At 39.9% G+C, this 24,069-nt stretch overlaps 1 protein-coding gene across 6 annotated transcripts in view; it reads right to left on the reverse strand.

The window, feature by feature from the left end:
• Positions 1-231: 231 nt before the first annotated feature.
• The window catches only part of LOC103797733 (core histone macro-H2A.1), a 37,009-nt gene continuing 13,171 nt past the window's right edge, over positions 232-24,069 (reverse strand). Inside the window, exons 2-9 of one of the 6 annotated variants that reach the window (XM_009069955.1) lie at positions 23,019-23,125; positions 21,628-21,830; positions 20,308-20,317; positions 19,632-19,739; positions 13,794-13,893; positions 8,310-8,399; positions 5,041-5,215; positions 232-960 (exon numbers count right to left, since the gene is read on the reverse strand). In XM_009069955.1, the coding sequence (XP_009068203.1) occupies positions 795-960; positions 5,041-5,215; positions 8,310-8,399; positions 13,794-13,893; positions 19,632-19,739; positions 20,308-20,317; positions 21,628-21,830; positions 23,019-23,125 (959 nt within the window). In that variant the 3' untranslated portion in view covers positions 232-794. Of the gene's footprint in view, positions 961-5,040; positions 5,216-8,309; positions 8,400-12,231; positions 12,323-13,793; positions 13,894-19,631; positions 19,743-20,307; positions 20,318-21,627; positions 21,831-23,018; positions 23,126-24,069 lie in introns of all 6 variants that reach the window. The other 5 variants (XM_009069959.1, XM_009069956.1, XM_009069960.1 and 2 more) reach the window with 5 other exon arrangements.

Raw genomic sequence — 24,069 nt, forward strand, 5'->3', positions numbered from 1 at the left:
AATGAGAGGATCTGAAGCAACAACTGGGAATTCTGAACACTGGGAAAAACCCAACTGCTAGTGTGACTGAGCACTCACACATGCAGCCAGCACTGGGAAGAGGCCCAGCATCTCCAAACATGCCTCCAGGTTGCTGGTTCTGAGATCTATTGTCATCCCCCTCACAGCTAACTTTTCAAAACTTAGAAAATGAAGGCGTAAGGGAAGAATTAATCCAACTACACCAAGAGCAACAGTTCAAACATTTTACTAAATCAATTCACACGATTTCAAAATTGTAAATATAATTAAGGGACAACAGGGTTTCTGTATTTTTTCTTCCAGATTCATCATTAAGACGATAAACAAACACAAATTAGGTTTATAGCATCTGTTCTTTTAAAAAATGAAAGGAACGCCACTCGATGTATTGATAAAGCACCACAACACAGTTACAAAATAGGGTTGGCCTGTTTCTTTCACAAGTAAAAGACTACATACTCCTAACAGCTTCCTGCTTCAATCCATACTTCATTAAAATAAAACTATAAAATCTCCTAGATTACACTAAATTCAGACGATGCCTGGTATACAGTGCATTAACAGCAGTAATGCCAACTATCAGTGCCAACATAAAACAGTTTAGAAAGTAAAAACAAAACAAACAAAAAAATCCAAACAAAACAACAAAAACCCCACCTTTAATCCCCTCCATGAGCAAAATTTAAAATAAGGGATGCTCTGCTTCACAATGAGTTAAGGATTTGGGGAGGACGATGGGCAGAAGAGGGGGCTGGTACTGCAGCTTTCTAGGCTTAGTTGGCATCTAGTTTGGCCATTTCCTGCACGTATATCCCTATACTCTCACTGTCAAAGAGCACGAAGTACACCGTCTTGATTGAAGAGGACATTGTTGACACAAAATAGCTGGAGATGGCTTTCAGGATCAGCTGAGCAGCTGTTTGCTTTGGGAAGCCGTTTCTAGAGAGAGAGATTAAAAAAAAAGAGAAAGAAAATCAAGACTTGCTGAACCAGCTTTGGATGGTTTAACCTCCCAGGGAAAGCTCCAGCTTTTCTCTAACACCTCATGGTAAATAAAGCTGCAAAGCCACTGTTTACAGTCTGAATGAGAAGCTACAAATTTGTTTGTTTAGGCAAGACTTAAAATGTTCAAACAGAAGAAAAGCATTCCCAAAATATCAATACAGAGTCCACACACATCAATGGGTAGAACCTTATGGCACGTGATGGGTCAGTTATTCTATCTAACAGACAAGTAAACCAAGAAATTTATGTGTTCAGGAAAGCAGGATATAGGCTGGAGCTGCAAAGTGAAACCTGTCCTGAAAGCAAGGAACCATTAAAGAAAAATAAAAAGGCACAGAGAACTTGACACAGTCAGCAAAACATGGAAAGACCCAAAGTACAAAACGGTTTTACTACTATTAATGGTTAATTAATTTAAAAGTAGTATGGCCTTGCTGCAAATTGAAAAGGAAGAGATAATGAGTTCTAGCAGTTTGGTGGTGAGAAACAATATTGGCAACACCCTGATCATTTCAGATGTGCTGGGAAAGGTGAAGCATGACTGAAACTCAAAGCTCAGCACCTAATCTGGCAACCCTTCTTACAAAGTACCTTGCATTTTTATCTAGCAGCCCTTGCCTGAAAGTTTCGTCTCAACTTAAAACAGGTCAAGCTCAAGTCGAATGGTCTGAACAAAGCCATGACCTGAACTGTGAGTTTTCTAGGTCATGGCAACCTCCTGAAATTACACCTGGTAACCACCTGGAACGTGGCCTAAGCTTTGTTGCTGTGTTACCCCTGAAAGACTACTCACTCAGACTATGATTTCACCCTGGCCCAATCCTGAGCCTTCCCCCAGCCTCAGTAACCAGTCTGAAGGTGATGAGATATCACCACTGTTAGGAGTAGCACCCAAAAAAAAATTTCACAGAGCCTGATGAACATCACCTGCTTCCTTGACCTGCACTTACAGATATAGGCCAGTCAATGCTCCCCATTGTAAAGTTCATACTATTAATACTCCAAATAATTTACAGATTACACAGATGGCTGAGTTTCTCAGTGTTTCCTCAGCAGTTCAACGAAGCTGGGCTAAATTCAGCTCTGGCACCAAGAGGTTCAACATCACTCAGCACTTGCTCACTGAAGCACCACACTAATAACAAATGTTGTGCTCTCCCTCTCATGCCATGCTGCAAGGCACAAAATGTGAAGGGCAACTGCCTTACCAGAAAATACTCTCTGAGAGCAGTTCTGTGGTAGTCCTGCCTGTCATGTGATACTACACATGCTGCTGGAAGATAATGGTCGTGGCATTGCAAAAAGGAAGGCATGAAATAGCTCATGCTGTTTTGTCTTTTCTGAAAACACCCAACTTTCTTCTTCTATTGAAGAGGAGACCAAAAAAAAGCATTGTAAAAAAACCCTTGTGCTCTTCCAAAGCCAAATGAGCTGGTCAGGGAGAATCAGCTGTGTGACAAGTTAATCAGCTGAGAGCAGTTTTGACATGGGAGCTACTTCTTCCTCTCAGCTTACACAAGACACAGGCTCAGCAGCCTCCACATCTGAGCATTGCAAGTTACTTAGGAATGCTGCATCCTTGGCATACATTGAAGAGATCTTTCAGGAATTTTGCTCCTGAGCAGGAACTGTCCTGCAGGGCAGCATCAAAATTGGGCTATACACTGTTTCTGAATTGTTCTCAGGGAACTCTGAAGTCACATAACTTCTGAGTGTTCCCCCAGGGTGGTCACAGCAGGGCCCAAGAATGAAGAGTGGCCTGGCCAAAGGCATGCAGGCACTCAGGGAAGCTGATGGAAATGCACTGCCCAGGAGTCCCCTCCCAAAAGAAAGAGACAGTAGAAAAATCAGCAGAAACGTGCTGGCCCAACGGCCACATGTGGGCTACATGAAACAGAAGCCTCTTGCATTGATCTGCTGGTCTGAGTTAAATTCTTGTAAAAAGACCGTTTGAGACTTTAGCCAAACCAGTGTCAATTCAGATCAAAGTCAGAGCCTCAGAATGAAATCCCTACTCTGAGGATGATTTCATGTTCAATCCCTTCCTCTCCTTTCCCTTTTCTCCCGCTGGTCCTACCAGACTGAACTCCAGGCTACCTCTGAGCAGCACCCAAGTTGTGCTTTCCACAAGTTGGCTGTGGCTAAGCATCTGGCCCACTGAATGATACAAGTATGTGATTTTATTTCCCTCCATGATTTATTTGAACTGCCCTCATGTAATCCCATTCCTCAACTATAAAAGCGAATGAAACTGTTTATGTGGGTTTATTGGGTGATGTCTGCTTGACAGATGTCCGTACCAGAGCAGCTGCATACATGTGGTGTCTTTGGCATTTGCTATCTTTTAAAGCTTTAGTTTTATTTTTTAATGCTTCTGACTTCATAAAAAGAAGTAAAGAGTATTGTCAGAATATATTCTGTTCTCTCCAAAATTAATTTATGCTTGAATATCTCTGTTTAAGAGAAGAAAAGGAAAATACATAACCTCATATGTTACTCAAGGCCTTTTGATTCCTCTCCATCTTTTAAAAACACCACTTCAACTGGCTCGAGGGAGAATGACGTGCAGACGCCAAGTGGAGAACTTGCCACAGATCCTGCCTGTCAGTAACCAGATTTCATAACAGAATGTGAATCTGATGATTGTTCAGGGTTTCATCATCTTCCAATACCAATCACCTCCTTCGCAACAAGGGCTGGGAATGGTTCTTTGCTGGGAGCTATCCAGAAAAGACACAGCTCTGTGGAAGATACTTTGCATAGTCTCACTTTACGTAACCAATTCCACACTCACTCTGCAGTCTGTGTAGGAATTGAGTTTCTCCCAAAAAAACAGTTTAGAACTTCTCTTTGTACTGGCCAGTCTGTGGCTCTTGACAACTAATGCAACAGATTACTATGAACCCCCTGCTATATTTCTCTACCATTCCACAAAGTTTGTTCCAGTTACCTCCTTAAAATGACACCCACGCAGATTAACCTGAGCTGGAGATTTGTCTGATGCAAGTTGCTTACATTTACTATCCTAATGAAACTTCTATTTTTTCACTGTCATTCACCCAAAAGCTCAAATACTGATTTCTGCCCTCGCCCACAGAATACGCAGGAATTAATCTAGTGTTGCAATACAGCACAATGGGAAGAATATTCTTGCTGTACATCAGCCAACTTCTTTCGTGGCAAATTCAAGAGAGGCAGTTGCTCAGGGTTAGAGATACAGCTGTGTAATCCAGCCTAGATTTGGCCCTTGGTCTTCATACTGAGCCAGCACTGAGGGCCAAGTGTTCCAAACCTCCCTCCACACCCAAGATCCTCAGATTAAAGGTGTAGTCAGTCCATATTCAGACTCTTAAGAACATGATCCAACTTTCAAAGCCCTGAGAACCCTGTACAAAGCCAGAGGACCTGAACTTTAGACTTTGGCTTTCAAAGACTTTGGCAAAGGCTTTTAAGGTATTTTTTTTCTCTTTTACTGAAATAGTCCCATGATGTAAACTGCATGGAATTCAGCTTATGGATTTTGGGTGAAAGCTTGAAGTGACTCTGCAAATCCTGACAATCCAGGCACTTCAGGTTTGCTGCTTAAACAAACACTAATCCATGTCTTCTAGCCATCCTAAGACATATATTGCAGGAAGCTTAATCATGCACTAAAACTAGTCAAAATAGACCCCTTTTCTTCATGTTCTCCTCCACATCCCTGATTTATATGAGCAAATTGATAGTCTGAAAAAAGTCTGTTAATGCTCTCTTGAATTCTCTTTGTCCTATTTGCATGCTTTAAGATTCTGCAGGGATAACTACGAGATCTGCCAAAACTGAACAAGTATTCAGGAGAACATTGTAGGCTCCATGCATGGCCTGATCAAACCCAGAAGAAACACTTCATTTAGGGAACTGATTTAAATGAAGAAGAAAAAAAGTCAGCATTGTAGCAACAGGAAGGGACTGGAACATGAGATGGCACTTAGAAAATGTGACCTATTTGGCATCAGGTTTGCCCAAGAGCCTTACCTGCCACTGCCAATTGAAGGAAATGCGATTGATTTCAGCTTCTTTTCATCAGCCAGAGCCAAGCAGTTCTTCACTGTCTTTTCCAGCAGCTCCTCACACTTGTCTGAGCCCCAGCCTGGGCTATTACAGTGGATCACAAATTTTGCAGGCAGTCCATGGCCAGCACTGACAACAGCTAGGAAGAACCGAAAGTGAAACACAATTACTTTCCTTAGGATGAAAGGAGTGCACATGTGATTAAAATAGCAAACAATCAACAGACATTCCTTCAGCCCCTGTGAATGTTTTAGATTACAAATCACACAGCCTTAAAATACAACATGATTGCAGAGATTTTGTATTTTCCATTTCCAGCTGCACTTTGCTGTGGTAATTTATAAATCATAGCTACAATTGAGCTTATTTTAAAGAGGGCAAGAATTCATGGCTGACAAAAAGGAAACACATATATACTGAGGACTGTGCTAACTTGTGTAAGGAGAAGGGCAGGATCTGTCAGAACATAAACCTGATGGGTCAAAGAATGATCTTGCTCTGGTTTGGTTCACCACAGAGCTACAGTAAATATCAGTATGCTGGACAGGCACGTGGAGTTATGACTTGGGCACCCTCAGCTCCTCCTGCTAAATGCAGATTGTTTGGCTGGTTTCTGATCACACCACAGCCCAAACTGGAGCAGCTCAGAGCTACTAGTGCTCTGCAATCCCCTAAGGAAGGCTGAAAAAGAGGTGAATTCAGACTTCGGTTTTATTTCCAGCTTTGTTTCTGAGTAGCTCTAATGAAGATGTTTTGTCTGATTTCCAGACTTTGGGCCTGGCCTTATTTGAGCTTTTTTTTTGTGTATGGATCCATCCAAGACCACTTACACAATGCTGGGATTAGTTTCTCTCTTTCATCACATTCTTGACAGATGGTTGGAGAGGACGCACTTACAGACTTGCAATGTTTGATTCACACTGTTTATATACCAACAGGCCAGACCTGATATGTACAAATTAATGAAGAAGAATATCTACCATGCTAATCATGTCACCATGATACTACCATAGACATGTGGGGACTAAGAAGATGCAGCAGAGCCTTCCTACAAACTGCTGACAGGCAGGGATTCTCCAGATGAGAGGCCTTCTCTGCAGGAGAACACGTTCTGGGTTCACCACTTCCCATCACAGAGCAACAACAAACTCTGCTCTGCCTGCCAGAAACCAGGGCAAGAGGATCTCTGCCATTTCCAAGCTCACAGGGCCGTGGTTGCAAATAAAAAATTGTAACTTTGGTTTGTTAAAAAAAAAAAAAAAAAAAGAGGCCAGGAGGTTGAAAACCACTTAATCACAAGCTGAGGGAAGAAAACCAGCTAGGTGAACTCTCACAAGAGCATACAGTGAATCTACACAAAGAGTCAGCCCCTAAAATACCCCACAAAAGTGTAGGTATAAAATGACAGCTTATGTCTTCAACAAACCATAATAAAAATACCAATAAGTTTTTGAAAAATTAAAAAATCAGATTTGCAAATGTGCTTCGAGGTCTGAAATCCTCTACTCCATTCTGGAATGTTTATGAGGCATTTTGTTACTTAAGAGTAATAGAAATAACTCTTGGCGCATGATCATCACATATGGATACTATCCCATGGCTGCTGCAGGAAAGAGAAAATAGACTCTGTCATATGGATCATGACCAGGGGTTAACCAGAACATTTTGAAGGACAATGGAAGCAAAACCATTTATGTTCTGGTGGGTTTGCAGAGTCCCAACATGTTGAATAGCCTCTGTGTTAGGCAATGATAATTTGTCATAATGTGCAACTAAAATGTTGGCGGATCCAGAATACATCATAAATCCACGAAAAACCTATTAAAAGCAGCTGACATATCTCTAGTCAGATGTGAAATGTGGATATCATCTTCATCCTGAAAGAATAAAGTCCTGTCTTGATACACATCACCAAATTTAATATTTCTCAGGGAGTGTTTTCTAGGGTAGTCATTAATTAACTCATTAGGATTCTGATGAGGACAACTGTTCATTAGCAAGAGCAGCTGATCCTTCCTTCAAATGCAAATGCTCTGAAAGGGGAAGTAAGAAACAGAAAGAGAACCATGGACACATTCTGTGCTGGTTACATTCCAGGTGAGGATCCTGGTTATTGGTAGATTAAAGGGATACCCATATAAGTGAGAAATGTGGAAACTGGATACCCATAGGTTGAGAAACTGATGTGCTGCTACACATCAGTTCTGGTCTAGAGTTCTCCAACAAACCCCCAGCAGCCAGTTTCTCCCAGTACAATGCAGAGCTCCCTGGGGGTAAGAGTGCCAAGCAGGCCCCAGATCTGAGGGATGCACTGATGGCTGAGAAAAACAAACTTTTCTTATTAAATTGCCACATATTTGGAGCAGTTTTGGTCTGGGCCAGTAAGGAATATTGTACAGAAGTTAGAAAAAAATAAAAAAAGTGAGCAATTGATTCTACGTATTTTTGCACAACAAAAATTCCAAGAAAAACTTATTAAATTTTTTAAACAGCAAGGGGAAAAAAAAAACCCCAAAGTGTTAAGCACAAGAAGTAAACAGTTGTAATTTTTCCTGTCAGAGCTGAATTCTTACATCTCCCCTTCGGCTGTCGTTAGGATTCGTTTACAAAACTGCGCACACTGTATTTATTTTTATAGCATAAACACAGATGGCAGAATCAGCCTTCTATATGAACAACATGGGTCAGCAATTTCACAGATGGTGTAAAATTATATATTGCCATTATCCAACTTTATTACTCATATAGTAGATTTTTTCCTCCGATATTACATAAATTTTGATAACTAGGCATCAAAAACTCGTAAGCTTTTACAGTGATGATTTTGGCACTGATTAAACTAAGTACCCAAGCAGATGCTGAACTTTAGGCACATGCTTAAGTTCGGTGAAAGGCAGTGGCGTTTCAGCAAAGCAGATGTTTAACAGAGTTGGACTCGAAAATAAGCATCTCCTTAATTGCTTTTCTGAACTGTGCCCTTAATAATCACCACTCGTGTGTGCATGTACCTGTGGCCAGACTGGTTTGACTTGTAGCACCATGGCTCTGCCCCATTCACCAGATACTTTGGTAAAGGTTACTTAAGATGAAACATGGAGAATACAAATATCATGTAACCCATAAAAGCTCCTGCAGACAGCAGGAACCTGAGTGCTGTTGTGAAGGAGCTTGGCTGGGTGATGTGAGGCAGAGTTTGGTGTGGTTTGGTTTGGGTTCCCGGAGCGCAGTCTCACCTCCAGCTATGTCCAACGGCCCGTTCTTTTTGCGAAGCTCAATGACAGCTTCCACAAACTCCTTGCCTCCTTTCTTTTCCAAAGTGCTCCCTGAACAGAGAATTGTTAGTTTACTCCTCAGCTCTCAGGTTTCCACAGCAGACATATGACTCAGTGTTATTTTTCATTACATCACTCTAGAGTTTTCTGCCCAAACGTTTTTTGTGTTTGGTTTTTTTTTTTTTTGGGGACTGCAAAGTAAGATCTAAACCTTTTGGGACTTGAGAATTAGCTAGTCATTAAAAACAACAACAACAACAACAGAAAGAAAAAACCAAAAAAGACAACCCTAAGAACCCAAAAAACCTCACGCTGGTATCCCTTGCTAACATTCTCAGATTTGATTTTAATGTCAAATATCTGACGTGACATCCCTACCTCCTTCCCTATCACCAGCATCTCTTAGTGTGAAATGGTCCAGAAGAATGTGCTAGCTCAAGAGTGGTTGAAGGTTCATCATTCCTTCCCCTAGGATTCATTTCCCCTCTTCTCTTACAAATTGTTTTAAAGAGCCATTTGCCACAATAAGAATTTGAAACTCACCTGATCTTGGTCCCTGACCCCAACAGGTGGCCCCAGGAATGAAACAGTCTCGTGAGTGCAGCGGGCTGCTTTACTTGGTAACTGCCCAGCTTGTTGAGCCACCTTTAACCAAGAGGAAGAGCCTCAGAAATAAGGAGAATCTCTAAGGAACATATTCCTCCAATGAACTTCTCTAACTACAGCTAAGGAGCTGGACAAAGTCATTCTGGGAGGAGAAGAGCTGTGCAGTGTTTCAGGGCAACCAAAAGGTATGCTGTTTACAAAGGCAGTCCATCGCTAAATGGTTTAGATCTTATTTTGCAGCTCTAGTTTTAAATATTAATATTTTTTAAAAAAAAAGCCCAAGAAAGCATTTTCCTAACTACATAAGCATCCCACATAATTTTGCACTGTGCATATTAATTACAAAGATAAGTAAAAAGCAGTGATATCATAAAGGCTCTGATTTGCAATATTGCTTTGAAAAGTGATTTCCAAAAATTCAGAACTAGGATCTCTAAGGATCTAGACATTTATTCGGTGACACCCCTTACTTACACTGATGAAGAAAGAAAAAAATGCATTTTCTGATGGAAGTGCACATACTATATGCTCAAGGAAGCAGAGCCCCTCCTCCAAGATTCAGGTTACTAAATTGGGTTACAGCTCTAAGAACTAAGAGGACTGCAAGATGCTTTTGTTTTGCTAAGTTTCTTCCAAACCAAAGATGAAAAGTTGAAAACAATGCATTTGTTTTCCATTCAAAAACTGACTCTGTGACCTTGCCTTTATTTTGCTAGTGGCAGTTTATTGCTTTTGGGGTACAAAAGCTGAGGACAATTACAAAATGTTTGCCTTTTCTTTGGCTTTTTCATAACCAATTCACAACAGAGTTTGCCAAACGCTGCATTGCAAGGTCAGACTGTGTAGGGCAGAGCGTAATTCGCTCTTTGTGCTCATTTAAGGTTTTTTATAGAAATACTTAAAGTACTTCTACTTAGCCAAACTCCTCACTCAGAATTTTCTGAAACTTGAAGTTACCTATCCCAGTACAATGGGGCAGAAGAACCATCTTACAAATCTCTTAGGAAAGACAGTAATGGCTTTATTTGCAGCAGTGAGGTGTCTCAGGAGTGTGCTGAGAAAGGAGATCACACCAGCACTGAGTTGCTTGGAAGCACTGTGCCCTCCAAAGGCAGCAATACACCAGACAGCATGACATGCAGTGCCCTTTGCTGAGCCTGAGCAGCAGATGTGGCTGATTCCAGGAGCTTATAAAATCACTCTGACAGAGAAGGGATGGGGAGGGAATGAGTCTTCCATTCTAGTTACATTCTTGTTGTATGTATTTCCATATCATTCCTATTTATATTTGTGTATATATATTCTAGTTATATTCCCCATGAGTCCATAAACTCTGATCAGCCCTAAAACCCATGACATTCATAATCCTTAATTTCTCCTGTTTCAAGGGGAAACATAATTAAGCCTTGTGCAGAACCTAGGAACAGCAAAGATCTATTAAGTAGGTCATTTCTTTGCCATTGCAAAGCTGTCGTACATTTAATGGAATTTAGCCTAGTTTGGTTTAATTCAATCCAGAAGGATCAGCTTTTTCCCTTCTACTGGGAATTAATTTATAATTAAAGGCAATGAACAACCCTGTCAGTTTATTTCTCTGAGCTCTCTTCTTGCAGATCTGGTACAAAGAAGAGCAAAAGTAGTATTTGGTATGAATCCATGAGGTATTCTGCATTTACTCCTCAATTACATTCTTCTTCTGATTAACACTGAGGGTTTACATTGAAATCATACTGGAGATCTGTGTTGCAAATTAGCTTAATGTGGGAAAGGACAGACTGTATTTAACCATTTTCCACCACATTAGCAAGTTTCTTGATGGAAGTCTTGCTTCATAGCTTCAAGGTTAGTAGCTTATTTGCTCACAGGCATAAATATGTGTCACTCCCATGAGAATAAGATCATTATCTCATGCTTTCCAAGCAGGCATTGGTATCAGTGTTGAAAACAGCGTTAGCAGAAATTTAGGCTCTAAAATCCTCAGGATAAGCCCCCAGTACATTAAAATTGTTAGGGAAAAAACCAACGAAAATTAAAAAAATAATAATAATTTAGATGGGTAAAAGTTAATCATTGGAAGCTAAGCATTTGTGCACTTCTATTCTTTCTTACAGCAGTCAAGAGGCAACAGGAACCTACACTAAGGAATGAGCAGTCCAGCTTTGAGAGAAAATTTTCTTTGCAGGGTAGCAAAGCATTTCTTTGTCACAGGGTAGGAGACAGGCACATTGGCTAAATGGGTCTGACAGACTTTGCAAGCATATTCTTCAGGTACAGGCTATTACGAGACTTTTAATGCCTCTGTGTACTATTTAGCCATCCAAGTCACAGTGCTCCTGCCCAACAGGCCATCCAGAGCTACATCTCTCTGCCTGTTCCTCAGAAAACAGCCCTTTCAGAAAAAGCAGGTGGTGTAGGACTTGCCAGCTCTGCAGCAGGACATGTGTCCCTCCAAGCCAGGACTGAAACAGTGATGGTGAGGTTAAGATGAGATGCAGAACAGAGGCTGGGATCAACTGACTTATTTTTAAGCATGGTAGGTCATCACCATTACCAGCAACTTCTGCATTCAGCCCAAATTCTGATTTGCCTTCTCAAGTTACCAAGGCAGTTCAGTGAAAGTACTGCTAGACTTTTACCAAATCCTTCAAAATACTGTGTGCAGGGAGGGGCACCACTAAGACAAGAGTTACTCAGGGGTCAAATTGAGGTCTGTCATATTTTCTATCATCCCTTCTCTCATTAGATGACTGACCACCTGAAAAACGTGTGCTGCATCACTATCCATGGGCTTGTGGGTCTGAGGACCATTGAGCAGGGCTAGGAAGGTCATCAGTCCATAAGGTTAATCCTCAGTTCAGAAAATACAGACAGGCTGGATCCAGCATGTGAATCCAGATGTGAACATCTGCAAAAATGGCACGGAGAGGGTGTACTGGAACTGGTCAGAACTCTGAAGATCAAGGCTCAAACCACATTCCAACCAGGTATTTAACACACCAAACCAACAATGTGGTAATTGGTTTTCCTTGCTGACCTGCCTGCATTGAACAAACTGTTCTTGCACTTGCAATTTTGGTGGTGCATTCTATTGTCATTTCTGATTGGGTGATAAAAATCACAACTGCCTATTGGGTTTGCAATGCTTAAATTTCTCTTTATGATCAGTGGGGACTGCTGGAAGTGAGAAATGAATGCAAATCTGCATAGCTAGAACAAGCTGGTGGCTGCTGATCCATGCACACACATACAAACTCGGCAGCACTGAACTTGCCATTACCTACTTCACCACCGGTGTAGAAGTCAGAGTTTGTCGGGTGAACGACAGCATCACTGTCGATCGTGGCAATGTCAGCCTGTACAACTTGCAACTACAACAGGTAAACAGATGTATATCAACCACGTTGGACAGAGACCCAGCACAGGCTCTACATTTACACATGTACCAACGTCCATATTTTCCTACCTTTACACCTCCAAACCTTGCGCCAAAGGAGTATGCTGAGTTGTGTGTGCAGGTGTGTGTAGAGAGGAGGAGGAATATTGAGTATGACATGATCAAATAAATGTTAAAATGACAAGTCAGAGCAAATCACATGAGATCATTCGCAAGTTTTAAAATCAGCTAATGCCCCAACTTCACTTTGCAGAAACCTAGAACCAGTTCCCCACAGAGCATGACATTAAAATATGGAATCTGTTTAAAAAAAAGAAATTCAGGATCATCAAGCTAAACAAAATAATTAGTTTCTCCATTTTGTCAGCAACAATAAGCTGACAGGCACTAACCTTCACACAGAAAGCAACTCACCATTTTGTTTCTGAAAGCACCAGTCTCCTTCACATGGAGGAAACCAGGTATTTGCAGCCAGGGTTGGACTAAATTTGCTTAAAAAAATACAAATGGTTGTTCTTAGAGTTTAAAGCTAAAGTGTATTTTCTAATTATGTGTTGGAACGGCTGAGACACTTGTGAAAATATATGCATTTCTGAGAATGGCTGATTTAAAAATTAGCTTTCTTAAATCTTTTTTCTCATTCAGTTACACTTGTACATTCCCATAGGAAATGCAGCAGTAGTAGAATTATGGGTTGTATTCCATTGAGGAAGTTTAAAAAAAAAGACAGCGGCAGGGATAATCAAATAAGGGAATGCAGTACATAATGCATGAAAGGTAATCTTTGTTTCACTTTTGCTGAAGAACAAAATTCTGTAGAAGAAGTATTTTTTTGTTTCTTTTCAATCTGGAACAAGACAGAAGCTTTAAAAGCAATTCACCATATACAATGGTTCACTGTTGGTATAATAGCAGCATTTGTTTTCAGCTGAATGTGAAAGTGACAGGCAGTAATTGAAACATAATGGAAACAAATTATTTGACTGAATTAAACATGAAATCAAGGTAGGAAAGATTTGGGGATAGTTAATTATTTAATAATTTCTTTTAAAAAACTCGAAGCCTACTTAAGTATCAGAAAGAAACCCTGAGATTGTAGGTCGAATGGAGAAACTGCTTATTTTGAAAACAACCTGACAAAAAAGTATTTTAGTCCTCAAAGTATCCAAATAAGAAACCCCCCAAAATAGCTAACAGTCACATATGATCATTATGGAAAAGAATTTAAACTTTTTGTTTGAACTGAAATCAGCTTGAAGACTACCAATGGCTGCAAGTATTCCGATTTGCTGGAAAAGGATTTTGAATATAGTTCTTCAACGAAACAGGACCTGAGAGATTTGAATTTCTGCTCTTATTAAAAGGTATGAAAGCCCTAAGGAGTAAATTCTGGGTTCCATAATTTCCATGTGACCGTTAGTTGTGTCAACCCATGCCCCATTTACCTAGGTCATCTTTAAGGTCAATGTCAGCATTGGTAGGATTGATAATGGCCTCCACCTCGAAGCCGGCTAAATTACTGATTTCACTGTGAATAAGGTTCAGCTGAAAAGAAAAGCATGAGGTGGGAAATAACAGGACAGCTGGGAAATCACAGAGAAGCTGCTGAAAAGTGAGCTTTGCAACACAGATGGAGATAGCATCATTGCAAACAAATATGCAAAATAAAAGGCAGGTCATAAGGGAGGGTTATTATCCAAAAAAAAAAGAAAAATTCAAACACAAGACTCAAACACTGTTCACACTGGGAGGATGTGAAGGTACCTACCAATAAGCTCTGTTTTGATTTTATTCTGAGCACTATTTGAGGTTTTTACTATTATCCAGTACCTGAAGGGGGCTTAGAAGGCTGGATAGAGACTTTACATGAGGGAATGTAGTGACAGGACAAGGGAGAATTGGCCTTAAGCTGAAAAGGGTAGGTTAAGACTAGATATTAGGAAGAAACTCTTCCCTGTGAGGCACTGGCACAGGTTGCCCAGGGAAGCAGTGGATGCTTTATCACTGCAAGTGTCAAAGGCAGGTTGGATGGGGCTTGGAGCAACCTGGTCCAGTGGAAGGGGTCCCTGCCCATGGCAGAAGGGTTGGAACTAGACGAGCTTCAAGGTCCCTTCCAACCCAAACCACTCTGTGATTCTTATTTTAGCATTATAAGAAGGTATTTGTTTCTTCTCCAAGTATAGATGAAGGACACCCTAAGCGTTCCTTAAGCATCAATTACAGGAATGTGCTGGGACTGTTCAGCACTGAAACAGGATCAAAGCTGCTGCTCCTCCTCCTTTAAGCCAGCCTATCTCTGAGAAAGCACACCCTTGTCTCCAGTGATTCCTCCATCCCAACAAAAGGATGTACTCCTTTCTCTCTCCTTATCAGTGGTCACCACCTTTTGTACTGCACTTCAGTTCTCATTGACAGTTCTGCAGCTCTGTGAATGCCTGGTGATGTACTGTAAGCAGGCACATAATATTTTGGGTTTATTGCTTCTAGTTTTTTGTTACAAAATCAGGAGGATTTCTCATGGGCACACAGTAAACTGTGGAGGGCAGCACAGAGATCTAGAGATTAAACTCACATCTGTACTGCATGTGCTTAAAAGAATGGAAAGAATCAATGGAATATGAGGAAGTGTAGATTTAAACTTTTGGCAACCTATTTTGAGCAATACTCACAAAGTATTATATAAAATAGTAAGTCAGTGAAAGAATCAGACCAGCTATGGAGACAAACAGATCTTGCCATGCCATATTAGTAAATATGTTTTTTTGGTAGTGCTCAGAGGTATAAAGTGATAGCATAGTTTGGGTGTCTCAGTGTGCTGGTTTGAAAGCAAACCAGTGAGAGACTCCAAGTCAGAAGTACAATTTAATATGAACAACACAGCAAAACAACAACAAATACAACAGTACAAAAATAACCTGACAGAGTCAGAAAATAACCTGACAGAGTCAGAAAGTACCCCGACACCCTGTCAGTCAGGGTGTTAGTAGTAGTCCGATTAAAATGGTAGCTGCAGTCCTCCTGGAGCAATGGCTTTGCTGGAGCAGTGATCCCGCAGATCTGCTCCTCTCCTGAAGGTCCAGCAGCAGCTCTTGTCCTCTGGGAATCCAGCAGGCAAAAGGCTACCTGTGCTGGTCCAAACCCCAGCTTATATCCCTGTGAGCATGTTTGGCTCCCCACCCCTGGGGTGAGTCACCTCACAATGGGACAAGGTGATAATGGATCACTGGGCGGATGTGTCATGTATGGGTCCTTGGCAGCCCATTAATCAGAGACAGCCCCCTGAGGGAGCCATCAGGGACATGGTGATAAGGATCACTGCCCCACCTTCTTTAACAGCTTGCGGAGATGAAAATAGAATACATACCATTGCAACCCAGGACACTCAGCACGTGTGACCCATGACACAGAAACAACTCCAGAATTTGAGGCAACCTGATATGAATGACAACCTTGGCAGAGGTCAAAACTGCAGGTATGGGAAGAAGTTTATAGCCAGAGCCAGAGCAGGTGGTGACACTGCTTTGCAGCTCCTGTTGGCAAGTCTGATTTCACCTAAACCAAGTTTGCTACCATCAAAACTTAAAATACTTTCAAAGTGCTAGAAAATTTCCAGACTCTTTCATTTGGGGAAATCCATTAACTACAGCATGACCTATGCCTGCATCTACAACATGTATTTAAAAGGACTGTTTCAGTAGCTGATTAGGTGATGTGGAAAATAACTACGAAAGAGAAAATTCTCATTCATTTATGTAAGCACTGAAATTAGCTGCACTGCAGCCAGGTTTTCCTTCTAACCTAAAGCCTTCAACTTAGAAGCAGGACGTATACCTTCAGGCATGGCACTTTATCCCAGTAACTGAGTTCTGTCTTGTAGTTTGCAACCTGTGTTCTGTAAACTTAACTCTTCAAATCTCCTTTTTGTGTATGTTAAGTTATTAACAGGGAATAGGAGCCTATCCATGACACCCATACAAGTGAATGGGTCATTTAAAGAGTCCTTATATTTAAGTTTTCTGAAAAAAATATTTCCATTTCATTCATGTAATTCTATGAATTGACCTTCTTTCTCTTTTTAAAAGCCTGTGAGCTCATATAATTTGCATATGTTGCTTGAGTAAACTATGTTCCCTCAAAATAGGGTGATTTTGACTAAAAATGAGAAGAATTCAGCCCTGTTTTAAGTACGGGTCTGTTTGGGAATTTGCAATAAAATCTAAGGGAGCTTGCTTTCCAAATAGTTTGGAATCCTTTAATACTTCACACGTGGCAAGTTATTCATAATTGTGTTTGAGTCTTGAGTTTGACTACAAGCAACTGCTGTTTAAAAAAAAAAGTCAAATCAAATCAAACCAAAATGTTAAAGAAACTTCATGAATTTTAAAATAAAAACAAAACACACATGCACACACCAAAAGACTCTTTTTGGGAGATTTCACTATGTTCCTAAGCACATTTACTTCATTCTATTAGTGATCCTCTTTGATCCCTAATTCTGTGTTCAACAAGGTTTTGTCCCAGATCTATTAGCTGCAGACCATGTTGGTTTTGGACCTTTATTCTATCCCTGAGCCTACTCATAGATGGGATTTACATAACAACCAGTTGGTAATTAAAAGTTTAATTTAACAGCACCAACAAAATGCTTAAAAAACTGCCCATCACTGATAGCTTGTGTTGGCAGCTAAGTATTATTTTACTAAGTTCTGCATTTACTGCTCAATGCACTCTTAGCTATGCAATTGCCAAAAAAACAATTAAAAAATGAATCAGAACTTTTCCTGCAGAATTAAAACCTCCAATGAGTAATTGCTCAATTTCCCTACCCAACAGTATGAAGCCTGGATTAGACAGAAGTGATCCCCTAAAGGGCCACTAAGTAAATAAATGGGCAAAACCTGCATACACATGTGCAACAAAGAATGGGCAGAACTTTAGGTAACATTCTAATTAAATGTTAGTTAGATAAAATGCAGGTGGCACTTAGCACATCCAGGAGTATTTTCTCAGCTAAGCCCTGCATTTCTTTTTTCAGACAAGATTGCCTTAGAAGTCTTGGAATGTTTTCTGCTATGAGTTTCATACTGAAAACTGAAGGTGCCTGTTGCAGACCACAAGCTGAGGTGCCTCAGAAAGTTCAAACCCTAATGCTTAGGCTTGAGGTCTTACAGTTTTGTCTCTACTTCATAATCCTCTCAGGATAAAACAAACTAGTTAATGTGCACAATACCACATTTCCATTGGGATGTCACTTGTAGGATGTGCAATCCTTTACATATTAACTAGATTGTAATAATTAACGGAGCACTAACACACTTCTGCAGGTATAACTGAAGGGTTCTTTGCCACTTCCTGACCTCTAAGAAATTCTAGCTGAATGTCAGCATTACCTAAAGATTTAATGCAATAACAGTAATTTTAAAAAACTGAACTGTCCCCAGGTTTGCAACATTCTCATTTGTATTTTCAGTTAATTAAATCTGGGGATATTAGATGGATGAAGAGCTGCTCCTGGAAATAAATCCCTTCCTTTCCCTTCTGGAAACATGAAGCCAAGAACAAGATTTTTCCCATTAAACACTTATGAATGATGTGATACCAAAACCAAGATTATCTCCTTCCTTCTCTGCATCTAGTAAAAGATTTTTTACCAGAACCTAGCAGATAACAGATTTTCAAACCAAAGAGACATGCTGGAAAGTTGTTCAGGGATGTCACAGCAGGTTTGAAAGATCCTGATTGATTGATCACAGCAGCAATTCTTCAAATGCCTTCTCTAAGCCCCAGAACATGATCCATTCGATTTGGAGTGTTCCCTCACAGGAGACAAACTGGTTTCCATTTTCTTTTCATTTTTCTTCTCATTATGTGTCACAACCAAAGGCTAACACCTGGTCCCTCTCTTGTGCAGGGCTGACAGTGACTCAGTGCAGGGATGGATGTGTCATACCAGTAATTTTCTCAGGGGGCTGCACTCCAAGTGAGTGAGAAAGCCAGAAAGTCCGTTTCCCAGTACAAGGCACTCACTGAGAAGCTCTACAACAGACACTGGCTTTGCTCAGCACAGCTTAAAGCAGTCCTGGAGTTCATGATTCTCTTCCACTGAGCACAACAGCAAAGCTCCACTGGTTTGCTGGGTCAGTCTTGCTGAAACACACCACTAGGTCTTAATTATAGGTTTCTTAGGGTAACTAAAAGGAGCTCAAAATCAGCTCCAGAAGTCTGATGTCACTTGTTTTCTTGAAACAGTAATGTAGATTCTAAATTTTGGGTTCTAATTTAGTTATGACAATGTTTTACAAAAAACACCCCCTATTTCTTAGGGGTAAAATAAAAAACTCCTACCAAACCAGCAATCTAGCTCTAGCTGTAAAATTAAATGTGGAAAACCAGAAGTCTTGCAAAAAAGGTTACTCTCATGCATGTTAAACTTGGCAAACAAACTGTGGAAGGATAAATGGAGAACAACCTCAGTATGCAATAAAAATGAGTCAGAGGAGATACATTCCACAATGGACAATGGCTCATCTTTTATGGCTTACAACACAATGATCTGATTACTGAATGATAGAAGAAAGATGCAGTTTTACTTCACAAAATTTTGTATCACGAACTAAAGGCAGGTTTCAGGATAAAAGACCAAATTAATTTAATGAATTGTCTCTTTAAATGGATCCTTCTTTAGGCAGCTATGTATTTATATTAAACCATCCCACGTCCCAAAGCATATTCACAGGGAAAAAAAAAAAAGGACTGTTGACTTCTAGCTTTTCAGAAAAGCATCATTCACTACTACACAGCATTAACTTCTGTAAATCACAAAGCAGAACATAACATAAAACCACTAGTATGAACAAATGTCTAAAATAGGTTTTCATAAAAACCTGTAAATCATTTCCATCAGCAATGAAGTGGGCTACCCATTGGAATAAATACATTTTATTCTTAGAATAATCTCCTCTTTGGCAGATGTTTAGCTGTTAACAATATGCTGTTTCTGAATCAGGTGAGATAGGTTACAAGCACACAGGCTTTCCTTCTCATTGAACATTTAATTATGTAGCCACATGAAGACTTATTCATCTATTTTTAAAATGCTCTAGAAGTTGTTTCAGAGAATTTCTTTGAAATTAGAAAAACTAGTATCATATACATCTTCAAGTGCTCAGTGGGGAAATGTCCATTGTACCTAGATGTTTTGGGGAAAGGGTGGTGGTAGGATGGGGCATTCCCTAAGCAGCACAGAAAAAGAGGTATTTATTTACAAAAATGCAGGATCATACCTTCTGGCCAAGAAACAGGCTTTTGGTGGACAGGACTGTGAATCCATCTGCAGGAGTTCCCTCTGTTGTACTGTCAGCACTGGCTGATTTGCTCACTTCTCCCTGCTTCTTCTTCCAAAAATACAGTTAATTAGTTGACTCAAGGCTCCAAGAAAAACAGTTTAATGACACTAAGATATATATGACATGCACCGAATGCTTACCAGGCAATAAAATGCCAGTACAAACACTAGCATTGGATTTTATCCTTTAGTCTAACTGAGGACACTGATAACAGCTGAAGGGATCAATAGGAAAAATGACTTCAACATCTGCAGATCTACAGACACCTTTTCATGCCCATGACAGTGCACAGTTCAGGTGACAGTTGTCTTAAATGTTGCAGGAAAACATATAAACAGCCCCAAATTTTTAACAGCTTCTAATGGCTTGTGTGGACAAAGATAACCTCTCTCTTTGTATGTGTCAGCATACATTTTACCTCATTCTGAGGTAAAAACTGATTTGTCAGAGAACACATTCTCTCTCTCTCTCTCTCTCTCTGTGAAGGGAGGTGCTCCCAGATGTCCCAGACTTGTTTTTAGAAATACTCCTTTGCAATCTGGCTGTTCTTAGAGGCAGTGTCAGAAGAATACATTGACTTTCTACCTGCCTGGTCACAGGAAATGGGCTGAACATTTTTCTGTCTTATTTAACATGATAATCTACTTTCATCTCCAGTAAAACTGTTAGGGGAGAGAAGGAGTTCCCTTCAACCACCATTTCTTTTTTCAGCTCTGTTACTGCAGTGAAATAATAGGTTTCAGGAATGAAGTGATTTACTTAACAAAAAAAAGAGAATTAGGAGGATGTTTCACAAAGACAGGGAATTGACTGCTGTGGTTATAAGCTCAATTGGTGCCAAATATAATTCGATATTTTCAATAAAATTACTACTTACAATTTCATATAAATATTTGGTGGCTCAGAATATCTACGCTGAAGCTAAAAAGCACACCTGGAATATTAAGCAAGCCATTCTTCTATTGTCTTTTTCTAAAATATATAAACTAAATCTGAGGCTGAACAACTGAAATGGCTTTGAAGCAAGGGTATATTGGTGCTTTTAGAAGCATTTGTAACCGTGCCTTACTTTACAGAAATGTTTTGAAAATTAGATTTTCAGGGGTCCTATTTCAATTCCCAAGGAGTTTACTGTTAGCTAAATACCAATATAGTAAGCAGACAATACAGTTTATTGTGTGGAAGAAAAACAGAACCCCACAACAGACTTCCTGCTTTTGTAATCAAGCAGGGGAAAAAATTCCAGATTTAGGGAAATTATTAGTGCATGGTTATTGGAAGCACAGCACTTGAAATGCCAAATACTAGGTGTTCTGAGGGAGAAAACTAAATTCAATGGCTCGAGAAAACAAAGAAAGTTAAGCAACCAGTAGAATGACCTAGTAAAAAGTCACAGAGACATATAGGATGAATAAAGAAGCTTTGTTTCACCCAGAGGCAACTTTCACATTCCTTGTCTGTTTCATGTGAAATTTGTGTACTTTCCTTCCTACTTTAAAACTTATGGCTTGACAGTAGTTGTTTTGTAAACAAAAAACCATTCTTGGATATATGTACACATTAGAAAGATTCCCTACTCCTACAAACCTGTGACCTGAAGGTTACAACAAACCTGAAACATGTACACACACACACATATATATATATATATATATAGATATGACCAGTACAGCCTCCTCTTCTGTCTCCTGGTGCCTCCAGCCTGTGTCCACCAAAGATTGTTTCTTACAGAGTATTTATGCTCTGTCTGCCTGTCGTGCAGACCTGTGCCATTTCTGGGGGTTTTCAAGACTTTCAGCACTCCTTCCTTGCTTACACTGTGACTCAAATCACTATTGTTCTATTGTTAACACATGGAGCAGAAAGTTGACCCTCTGGAGCTCCCTGCAGCTACTGCTAGCAAGCTTGTTTAGGCTTAAAATAAATACATTACTCTACCTTGGATTTCCTTGCTCCTTTCTTGCCACCTGTTTTCTTTGTTACAGTTTTTTTCTGTGATGGAGACTTTGCCTTCTTTGCTGGAGGTGGAGTGATGATGGCTTCCAGTTTTCCTTTTGAGCCTCGCTTCTTTGCCAACAGCTCTGGGTGAATATTGGGTAACACTCCACCACTGGCTATGGTGACCCCTTTCAATAGCTAATAAAAACCAAAAGAGTTGTAGATGACAAATTCCAGCATTTTCTCACTGATAAATAGAAAATGGCATTGACTGCAAACTTTGTACATTGTCTTGAGTTTCTCAAGACATTATCCTTGAAGAAGAGAGATGCAAAACATGAAATGAAGCTGACCATATACTAGATTTTAGCTAGAAGGGGAGTATGTATTCTTGCACATATATTTTCTTAGAATAAGAAACTTCAGAATGGACACTAACACCCATACAAATCCCTATACCTGGAAGTCTTTCTTCAAAGAAATATGCAGTTGAAGAAAAGCAGAACAATATTCAAAAGTTTGCAGTCCATTCAAGCCTTTAAAAGCAGAGGTGAAATAAACCATGTTCTGTACTTAAAACCACTTTAACTCATTTTTTTATACAACTAACTGGGACTAATTCACTATTCAGGAGGATACAAACAGTGACATTAAAGTCCTGTAGGTTCTCCCACCTTCTGATTTGTGTTTACTGCTCCCCAACCTCAACTCAGTGAGGTTCCAAGCTTACAAAGAGATGATGAATGGAAAGTATTACCAAATTTCAGACAAAGCCAGAAGAAGGGTGGTTTGGGGATATTATTTTTTTCCCTCCTCCATCACGACACAGAGGTCTGGAAAAAAGTATCTTTTCAGATGTATTTTTACAGCACCTCACACCAAGGTACACTAATCCCAGCCACTGCCTCTGGCTGACACCACAGCACTGTAGTAATAATACCCCAATTTTTGTGGCTAAGTTAAAGGCACCTCAAAGTCTGCAAAGGATACAGACTTGTAAGAGTTCACAGCTCTTCTGTGGTCACAATAGCAGACTTCAATGGGAATAGGATAGGTCCCACTGAGTCCTAAACTGCAACAACAAAACAAACAAAAAGCATCTACAAAATTTTCTCTGTCCTTGTAAGAGTTTATGGCAATGTCCCATTCCAACAGAAGTGGTTGTTACAGTGCAAGCAAATGTCATATTACATCTCTGTTGCATTTTTACACATTTTAAGAGAGCTGAACTATATAATGAAGCTGAGTGCTGTGGTTAGTTACACAGGCAGCATGCTAGTCCTGGTGTGCTACTCAATAAACAGCTACAATTCAGCTACATGGAAAGACAATTTTAAAAGCCCTAAAGGAAAACCCTGGCCCTCACGTGGCAGAGGTTTTTCTTACCTGATTTAATTCTTCATCATTTGCTACAGCCAACAGGATGTGTCTAGGAGTGACTCGACCCTTCTTGTTGTCCCTTGCTGCATTTCCAGCCAATTCCAGAATTTCCGCTGGGGAAAAAGTAAGCTCCTTTTAATTACAGTGTGATCACTGAGAAAAATCAATGTGTTATTTAGCATCCATGCAAAAAGATATGGGAATTACATCACATTATTCCTAACTACTGTAGGTACCCTCAATAGACATCTAACTCTACAATGGTAATGTTCTGTTTCTCTGTCTCTCTTCAGAGACAAATGCACACTTGAAGTGCTGTGTTTTAGAGTTACTCTTTTGTTCTTTTGAAGCAGTTCTCCTAGATTCTTCACTTTTCAGTGCTTTTCTCAAGGCTACTGTGTGCTCACCTTTTAAGATCCCTCTCCTATCAGGTGACAGGGTACTAGATGTACAAATTCTACAGGGTTTTTTTCCTCAAACCAGTCAAATGTGAGTTCTGGTTTGCATCACTTCAACTTTTTTTTATTTTTAACTGCAAAAGATGCTATTCTCAATTTTGCATTTTTGATGTTATGGAAGCATGTAAAAACACATCCAAGTTAGGACACAAAAATACAAACTCTGCTGCCACGCTCACTTAGAGATTTTTTTCTCTATCTGAGAAGATGTTTTTAACCAGAAAAGTAATTGATGAATCATATTCATTTGCTCCTACTAATTTCTCTCCTTAGAAGAAATTTCCAGTCCTGACAAAGTAACATTTGACAGCTATGCCAATGATGGCTTTTACTGGAATTAGGAAAGATTAACTTGTTCCCCTGCAAGGACCTATGAAGGAAATATCCATGAAAGGCTAGAGCATTACCTGCTAACTTATCTGTCTTCAGCTCAACAAGCCTTGGGCAAGAATGCAATTAATTACAAGAAAGTCTGGGGAACAATTAAAAAAAATGACTAACGTGTTTATCTGACTTTGCAATTATGTGCCATTGCTGTCTCCATTATACTTAACCTTTCATCTCCCTCCCTACAATCTGTGTGTCACTATAGCTTTAGG

The sequence above is a fragment of the Acanthisitta chloris genome, unplaced genomic scaffold (genome assembly GCF_000695815.1).
Source record: "Acanthisitta chloris isolate BGI_N310 unplaced genomic scaffold, ASM69581v1 scaffold822, whole genome shotgun sequence".
Taxonomy (NCBI): Eukaryota; Metazoa; Chordata; class Aves; order Passeriformes; family Acanthisittidae; genus Acanthisitta; species Acanthisitta chloris.